This window comes from Atta colombica, unplaced genomic scaffold (genome assembly GCF_001594045.1).
Source record: "Atta colombica isolate Treedump-2 unplaced genomic scaffold, Acol1.0 scaffold182, whole genome shotgun sequence".
Lineage (NCBI taxonomy): Eukaryota > Metazoa > Arthropoda > Insecta > Hymenoptera > Formicidae > Atta > Atta colombica.
The window spans coordinates 92,763-101,824 of record NW_017259274.1 but is presented as its reverse complement, the minus strand read 5'-3'; the positions used below and the strand labels follow the sequence as shown (position 1 = coordinate 101,824).

Sequence of the window (9,062 nt, the reverse complement as noted above, 5' to 3'; positions counted from 1 at the left end):
TATATATATATGTATATAAGTATATTATAATATATAACAAATAACAATCATAAAATGATCTTAGCATCATGATAGGGAACATGTACGTCTACAAACAGAAGTGGTACAAACTACAATAATATGAAATTAATTTGATTAAATTCTATTTACGTATATTTTATAAAAATTTGAATATCATTTTCTTAAATTAAAATTTATTTTATAGCATTAACACAAAAATCATATGTGACATTATCCCGAAGTGGAAGAAGATTGAAGACGTCGCTTTTTTTTCTTTGGTCTCGATTTTTTTTCATTTTCGGATTTTCTATATTTAGATTCTTTGCGTGATTTATGTTTTTCTTTACAATCGGAACCGTTACGATCGGAATGTTTCGTCGGATACATGTCATTTTTCGATGATATAGACATTGTTAAAATTGTACTTGCATTGGATTGTGATAAATTAAATATTCTGCTACTGGATCTATAGCGCTCCTTATTTTTATAATTTTCTTTACGTTTTGATTTTTTCCAATGCGAATAGGATTTATTGGAATAATCACTACACTGACTACAAGATCTTAAACAATCATCTTCCGAATCTGAAGAATAACAAATTTTCTTTTTTGATTTAGATTTATATTCACTTCTTGACATATCTTTATTTATTGAGGCACTGTCGTCTTGATTTCCAAACTCGTTTGTATTTCGACATTCTCGGTGTTTATGATTCGGCCTTTTATCTCGTTCAGAAGCATTAGAAGATATACTGTTACTTCTAGATCTAGATTGTCTGTTTTCGCAGCACTTCGGATCTTTATTCTTACATTTTAACTTTTCCAAATTGAAAGTTTTGTCTTTATTTCTCGTTGTTTTTCCATTTTTCGCTGTATAATTTGTTATGCTAGAGGAACAATCTCTTTTCGATTTATATTCTCTGTAACACTTCTTGGTTTTCATTTTGTTATCAGTCTCTGTGCTACTATTGTCACTAGATGAATCCTCTGAATAGCTTTCTTCTCTTTTAATAAGTTTTATTCGCCCTGTACCTTTAGCCTGTACTCTATATCTTGGCTTTCTCAATCGTTTTTCGTTACATTTCTTTAATAAACTTTCAGATGAGCTGGAATCACTAGAGGATATTCTCTTTTTCTTAGATGATTTATTCCGGCTTCCTGTCCCATCTGATCTTTTATACTTTTGTGCTTTTTTCCCTGATTTTTTCGAACGGTTTCGTCTACTTGGTCTCGGATTGTTATCACTGTCGGATAAAACATCAGTACTTGACATTGAATAAGATGACGAAGACAATCCTTTCGCTTCCTTGACATAAGATGTACTTGGTAATGATGTATTTTCCAAATGTATTCTTTTTGTAGTTGATCTAATATAGTAATAAAATATGTGATGATAAATATTAAAAATTGCATATTACAATTATATTAATGCACATATAAATAATTTTTAAAGAAATTTTATCAAAGAAATTTTAAATGATTAAGAAATTAAACGCATTGCGATATGATTTTTTTATAACTTACTGCATATTTCCATTTATTGTATGAGAAACACACACATGCTCAGTGTCAGAAGAAAGTAATTCTATGATTTCTGGTGTTCTTTCATGACGTGGTTTTACATAACCAATTATTTCACAATCGCCATCTGATTCAGAGGAACTCGATGAAATAATTAACAGTTCTGGTACAATATTAGATGTTTCTACTCTGCGAAACATCTGTCCTGCTGCACTAGGACCTAAAATGATTATACAATTTTATATGTATGTATACATATATATTTTTTTAGTTGAATTGAATTTTGGATAGAATCAAATTGAATATCTCCTCTGTTCAAAATTCAGTTCAACTAAAAAATATCTTTCTGGGCTCAAATTGTAAGTACATATGTCTTTCTCAAAAGTATCAGTCTCAACAGTATCAGTACGACCTGATGAAATGAAAAGATTCATGAAACATTGACATTAGCAATGAATTAAGATACGGCGAAGAACCCGCACAATCCCGCTTTAAACACTTTTTTCTTGGTTAATCGTGAAATTCACGAATTTTGTATCATTTGAATGATTTAAGCATTTTCAATCGGTACTTCGTAAACAATAGCGGTCATGTTAGGCCCATCGTATTGAATTTCCCAAAAGGCTAGAGTGCTAAAGAAAGTAGACACGTGTATCTATGATTTGAGCCCAGAAAGAAATTTTTTTTAATAAACTGAATTTTGGACAGAGAGAGTATTCAATTTGACAGAGAATGCCCCATATACGGAATGAGGCATTTTAACCGCCTTGGATATCTCAGAAACTAAAAAAGACACATGAAAAAGTTTTATATAAAAGGTGTAGGTGTTTTCTTGGAGGAAAAAAGAATAAAAATAATAGATTTTGTATATGGGGCATTATCAAGATTAAATCGATTTTTTTTTTAATGCCAGAATTTAATAACTAGTGTCAAAAGCTTTTCAAAACTATAATGAAGTTATTTTCCATTAAGTACTTCTCCATTAAGTTATAAAGGAAATTACAGTACCGCCTGCACTACCAAAGGTGTCTGACTAACTCAACCATTAAAATCTCTTGAATGTTATTCAGGATCATGTCCTGGATAACATTTGTCAAGATCAAGACCATTGGAGATTGTATTTATTTTCATTTTTATATAAAAATAAATAATTTTAGTGCAAAAATGAAAATAAGAGGAATAATCTTCAATAGCCTTGATCTTAACAAATGTTATCCAGGGCATGATCCTAAACAACATTCAAGAAGTTTTAGCCGTCGGACACGTTGGACACGTTGAGTAATGCTGTCAGCGGTATTGTAATTTCAAAACTTTATAAAGCTTTATACTTGAAAAGTATTTAATGGAAAATAACTTTATTATAGTGTTTTGAAAAGCTTTTGACTAATTATTAAATTCTGATATTAAAAATAGAATGTTCCATTACAAAAAAATCGATTTAATCTTGGGTAATGCCCCATATATGGCCAGGTGTATAAACTTAAATCCGCTGTTTTTTAGTCAGAAAAACACGATTGGGTATCATCCTCATCCAAAAGAGTCTGCAATTGACAGTCCTCAACCTTCCTGGGCCGATTTTCACGCTTCTTGTCACTCAGATCAAAATTGTCGTCATTGAACCGGCGAAACCAATCTCTGCATGTTGTTTCCGATAAAGCATTGCCACCATAGGCCTCCACAAGCATTTGATGCGATTCGGCAGCCAATTTCTTCAAATTGAAACAGAAAAGCAAAGCTTTCCGCATATGCTTTCTTTTTAGCAAAAAACTAGACATGATTACGAAACAAAAATATGTATGTTGTTGTATGAAATTGCTGATGATGTACACTGGTTAATGTTGACAGATGTCAAACACATAAAAAAAAGTGTGTTGTGTGCCCAGGGTAGCTTTGTACGCTCACTAATGCCACCTATGAGCAAACAGCGGATTTAAGCTTATACACCTTATACAAAACCTATTATTTTTATCTTCTTTCTCCCAAGAAATCTACAACTTTTACATAAAACTTTTTCTTGTATCTCTCTTAGTTTTTGAGATATCCTGGGGCGATTAAAATCCCCCCACCCTTATATAATTATAATACGTATATATAAAAGTTAAAATAGTAAATTTTTTTATTTATGTTTATATGTACATGTTAGATTAAAAATGTAATACAGGATGCAATTTGCCATTTATTTCTTACCTGGCATACTAATAGGATGTGGTAAGGTATTCGGCATCTCAGCGTTTATTCTCAAATCGATTGCTTCAGCAAGTATTCGTACATCAGAATTGTCAAAGACAAGACTACTGCTACTACTGCTATTGCTACTGGATGTAGGTGATTCAATACGAGTTGCATATTCATTTGATAAACCTATAATAGACATGATAATGAATTACTATATTATTGTATTTTGATATTTTTTGCAATATCCGTATAAATAATTACAAACCACGTGGCAAATAAGTAACAGATTGATCATATCCCACCAAATCAAAGTTGGTTTGGGCAAAATTTAACAATTCGTGTGCAAAATGATCTGTATGTATAGCGAAAAAGGGTCGAACAATATTTCGAAATTCTGGACTTCTAATATCATATTGAGTTAAGGCCTCCATTATTATACTCAATACATAAGCAACATGGGTCGGTTCATTATTAAGTAAAACTTGCAACTCTCTATTTAACCATGGAATAAGACGATCTAATTCTTGTGGTTGTCTTCTGCAATATAATTGACGAACAAATTTAAGCATTATAAAGATTTTTTAATATTGCATACAAGAATAAATAATAAAAATAAAAAAATATATTAAGAAATTTACTATAACATTAGAATATAATATAATAAATATAATATAAGAAATTACCTATAATAATCAGCGCTACATTCACGGAAACGTCCAAATATGTCAGGTAATGAAGTAGCCCATATACCATGCCTATAAACTGTACGACGATAATCTGTAGGATTAGCACGCCTACGTCTACGTTCTTCTCTAGGCACTTGAGGTGCCATACTGGGTAGTTGTTCACGTCTTGTAACCTGCTCTGGATTCAATAACACTCCATGTCGACGACTGCCAGTCATTGTTGTTCTGAGACATTGAATAAAATTATTTTATAAATATGCAAATTGTAATAGTGTGTACAATACATTTATTTTTCTGATGTATAAAATGTATTTGTGTTAAATTGTACCTGTAAACAAATCGACGAGGAGCAGATTCCCAATCAACATCAAAGTTGACATCCAAAGTAGCAGTTACTTGTGGCTGAGGAATTTGCGATGCTAATTCACGAGGTACATGATATTGATCATAATCTTCTTCTGATCTTACATTGTGTATAATTGATTTGAATGTTTGCTTGCATAAAGGACATTCCGTCTTAATTTTGGACCATTGAAGTAAGCAAGTAAAACAAAATTGATGCAGGCAACTATCTGTGAAAGATGTATTAACTAGTTTTCCCAAGCAAATGCTACAATTTGGAGGTGGAGAAGCTGCATCACTTCGCTCGTTATTATCAGAATTTTGTACGAGAACTTCAGATTTTATAGGCTCCTCCACACCTGCACTGGAGTTCTTTATTTCTAATGGGCCTTCCATTGTTATCTATTATAAATGTCCATTCGTGAAGAAATTTCTATAAAATAAAAAGATATACACATATAAATAACAACAGTAATGTTTTATTCAATATTAGAATAGATGTAATATTTGAATTAATATTAAAAGACATTTAGACAGATAATATTCTTGAGACTTCTGGGTGCTTTCTATATAAAGATTATATGTTTCGTGGGTTTCTTCCATGTCCAAATCCATTCTTGAAATGCCAATGTTTCATGGACTGCAAGGTTCAGGAAACATTGACATTGCAAGAATATAGATCTGGATACAGAAGAAATCTACGAAACCATAATCATAATCTTTATACATTTATAAGATATATATTTTTATAAGATATATTATTTTCACAAATAAATCATATGATTACTAATATAAAATATGAATAGAATATGGATAGTGAATAGAATTACGAGTGCAAAAGTTATACATATATAAAAGATGAATAGGATATTAATAAATTGTAAAAAACATATCATCAATATAAATTATGTGTATATTTAAAATAATTACTTAATGAACACAATACTAGTAAAATCCAATTATTTTTAAAAAATTAATGAATGAGAATTAATGAATAAAATCTATTTTCAACTTAATGTGTGATAGTCGAAATTTATATATAATATAACGATTCTTTCACAAATCTTTAATCAATTTGTATGAATCAGCATATATCTCATTACATTACAACATTATTTCATATTCTGTTGCGTGTGAAATAGAAAGATAGTAGTAGAGATTGATGCTTACAGAGCGTTTTTCGTACACAGTACATTCGTTTGTGCATCACAAATTTTCTCATTTTAGTAATGTAGTAATGAGACGAAAAATGACTTCAATTCGATATAGAAAATGCCGAATGTTCGATTAGAAATCATATGGAACGATCGTTGGGATACTTGCACTTTGGATAATTACACTTGAGAAATGTATTTCTCATAGAGAAGTGCGTTGACGGTAGTTTGGCGTATCGTCGATGCGTTTCTTCACGTTATGCGTCAGTATTTTTTTTTCTTTATGAGCGTTGCTCTCCACCCTTCTGCTTCCTTTATTACTTGCTTTCGTTTCCGGTATTAGGTATTATGCGATACTGTATATGTGTAAAAATCCGCAAATGTCGAGTATTTCAAAATATTCTGTTTTCACCGTAATATCTAGCTATGCGAACAAATACGTTCTTACAATAACCTCCAATAATTTTCTATGATAAATTCCTACGAAAACTACGTGAGACTGTGAGAGCCGTGTAACGCAATGTTCCCCCCAGGGTCGAGAAAAAGCTTTATTACTCGTATTCAACGAGCTGGCACTACTGCGCATGCGTGCATTTTGTTTCATTGTCAGTCTCAATTTCATTTGGGGAAATATAAATTTTCTTTTATAGGCTATAAAGTAAATTTTTTAATTAGATTATACTCGCAGGAAGAAAGTGACAACTCTTACTTTCATATAAAGTTGAGAATTATTTCTTTTTGTACTTTGAGTTATTTTGTGAGTATTAAAGAATAAAATTAACAAAAGCAATTATTTTATATAGATGTTCAATTATATATATTTAAAGGTAAAAAATAAGTCTACTATGAAAAAATTTAGTTATATTATGAATAAAAAAATAAAATTGTAACACATTTATGATTTTATCATTTATGATCTTAATCATTTATGATTTTAAATTATGATATAAATAAGTTCTCTTTTTTTTACATACATTTTCTTATAATTTATGGATTATTTGAATGTGAAGAAGTCTTTTATTGTTATACCGATAAACGTAAAAAAATCACTCATTATTTGGAATGGTGATGTGTGTTCTTCGTCGTTTGATGTAATGGAGCACGAACTTATTCCATGTATCGTTGTCATTGGAAGAGTCTAAGGAAAAGACCGAATGTTATTTTGATAAACGCGTTTCATAAATATAATTATGTAAAATGCATTTCTATTCACTTCATAATTGCTGTGACTTGATTTTTTTAAGCATCTATGAGTAGATATAGATTGTGTATTTTTATTTTTACATAATTTCAGTTTTGTATTTTTTACTTGGGGAGAAGTATGACCAGGTTTGGAATACTCATTTTGTTTAAATCTTTTGATAGAAAGAGGTAAACAAATATTATTGCTTTGAGTATCCTCATCCATTTCATTATCCTTTTTAAAGTATATTATATTGGAGGTGTCCAACGATATCTAATATATAATATAGAAAAATCTGTGTGAGTTCATTATTATATCTCTTAAGATAATCTATCTGTAATACAATCTATCTTCAATCAATTGACACTTTGTGCTAAACATCTCAAAAATTAATACTAGCAACTTACATATGAAAAATAATGTTTATACCTGTTCATCTTTTATATATCTTCTTCTTTTAATAGATTTTTTTGATATACCATCTGATGAAAACTCATTAATATTTTTATGTCTAAGTGGCTTTCTCGAGCTACTTTCTTTTCTCAAAGTTTGTCGACATTCGGTATACTGAAAACAAAATAATATAATATGTTAATTAGAAAAGCTAAAAGGTTAAAATCAAGATTAAATCTACATTTTTAATAATATAACAAATACTTTTTTAATAGCACTTTGTATCGATTGTATCCATTCGGCACTATCTGCATTTTCTGAGTACAATAAGAATGTTTCATGCAAGCATGTTATACGAAACAATTTTTTGCTCAGAACACAGGTTAAACTGCACTTGTTTAATGGTAGAACACAAGATATGTTCAGTGATGTCTCTGGTTCACCTTTACAATACAACAGAGTGTCATTTAAAAGAACAAAATATCGTTTATAAGTTGAATTGCCTCGTCTTGAAACACGCATCAATGGTCCTTGTTTGATTAATATTCTACCAGGCTTGACAAGATTAATAGAAGTAACAATACACTTCTGAAGATTTAATAATTTTTGTGTTTCTTCATTTTGTGCAATTAAAGTATTTATGTGTTTCGCAGATTTTTCAATTTCAACCAGACATGCTGCAATTAAAATTTAGTTAAAATTATGCTAAAAACATACATTCAAATACATGTGAATTTTTTAGCGAATCTTAATAATATACTTACCCTGTAAATATCGATATTCTCTATGTCTATAAGGAGTATGTTGTAACACTTGTTTAACAAGTAATTGATATCTTGGTACTCGTTGTACTGGTGTAATTAACAATGAAGATAATTTCCTGCCTACTTCTGGTCTTGTTTCTTGATCATAAATAAATTTTTTAAAGACAAAATCATTTTCTTCATTTGTCTGAAAAGATAATCTCACAAATTTTAATATCCTTTTTGGATGCATTTTAACAAGTATTTTTTGATATTAAAATAATGAAAATATGTATTTTTGAACAAATATTCATACCAAAATATCTACCTCTGTAAAATATAAATAAATCAAATAAAATTAATTGTCTTTACGAGCCGATATAGGATAAAAGTGTAAATAAATTTATTCAATTAAACAATGACAATATATATGTTTCAATCCTTTGTTCGGGTTCTCTTTAATATAATATTATAATAAAATTTGAATAACTCAAATATATGTATAATAATAAAACATGCGATAAAAACGCTATCGGATTGTCTCCATACAATATGTTTAATCTAATGGAAATATTGGTGCTCATATTGATGACTTTATAAATAAATCACGCTAATTTTTCAAGAATCATATACATAATTAAATTTTAATAATAATTTTTTCATAATACTTAATAATTACCTGTAGTAAATTTAATACTTGTGTATAATCATAAGCATAAACAGAATATAATTTAAAGAATGGTGCAAGTTTGTGAAATACTCCAGCTATGTTATCAGGATTACGTTTTAATCCTGCCACCAGTTCGCCACTCACATTATATAACGTCTTTATGTTTTCAGCTAGGGTGACAAGTAATGGATGATCC

At 29.6% G+C, this 9,062-nt stretch overlaps 1 protein-coding gene across 1 annotated transcript in view; it reads right to left on the bottom strand.

Moving 5' to 3' along the window:
- Positions 1-231: 231 nt before the first annotated feature.
- LOC108686462 (E3 ubiquitin-protein ligase Topors-like) overlaps positions 232-9,062 on the bottom strand; it is a 9,267-nt gene continuing 436 nt past the window's right edge. Inside the window, exons 3-15 of the mRNA XM_018191794.1 lie at positions 8,876-9,062; positions 8,218-8,404; positions 7,718-8,130; positions 7,490-7,627; positions 7,029-7,333; positions 5,350-5,404; positions 4,710-5,125; positions 4,379-4,606; positions 3,961-4,232; positions 3,708-3,881; positions 1,524-1,740; positions 1,181-1,366; positions 232-1,126 (exon numbers count right to left, since the gene is read on the bottom strand). The exon at positions 8,876-9,062 is cut by the window's right edge and continues 26 nt beyond it. Of these exons, the coding sequence (XP_018047283.1) occupies positions 232-1,126; positions 1,181-1,366; positions 1,524-1,740; positions 3,708-3,881; positions 3,961-4,232; positions 4,379-4,606; positions 4,710-5,125; positions 5,350-5,404; positions 7,029-7,333; positions 7,490-7,627; positions 7,718-8,130; positions 8,218-8,404; positions 8,876-9,062 (3,673 nt within the window). The remainder of the gene's footprint in view (positions 1,127-1,180; positions 1,367-1,523; positions 1,741-3,707; positions 3,882-3,960; positions 4,233-4,378; positions 4,607-4,709; positions 5,126-5,349; positions 5,405-7,028; positions 7,334-7,489; positions 7,628-7,717; positions 8,131-8,217; positions 8,405-8,875) is intronic.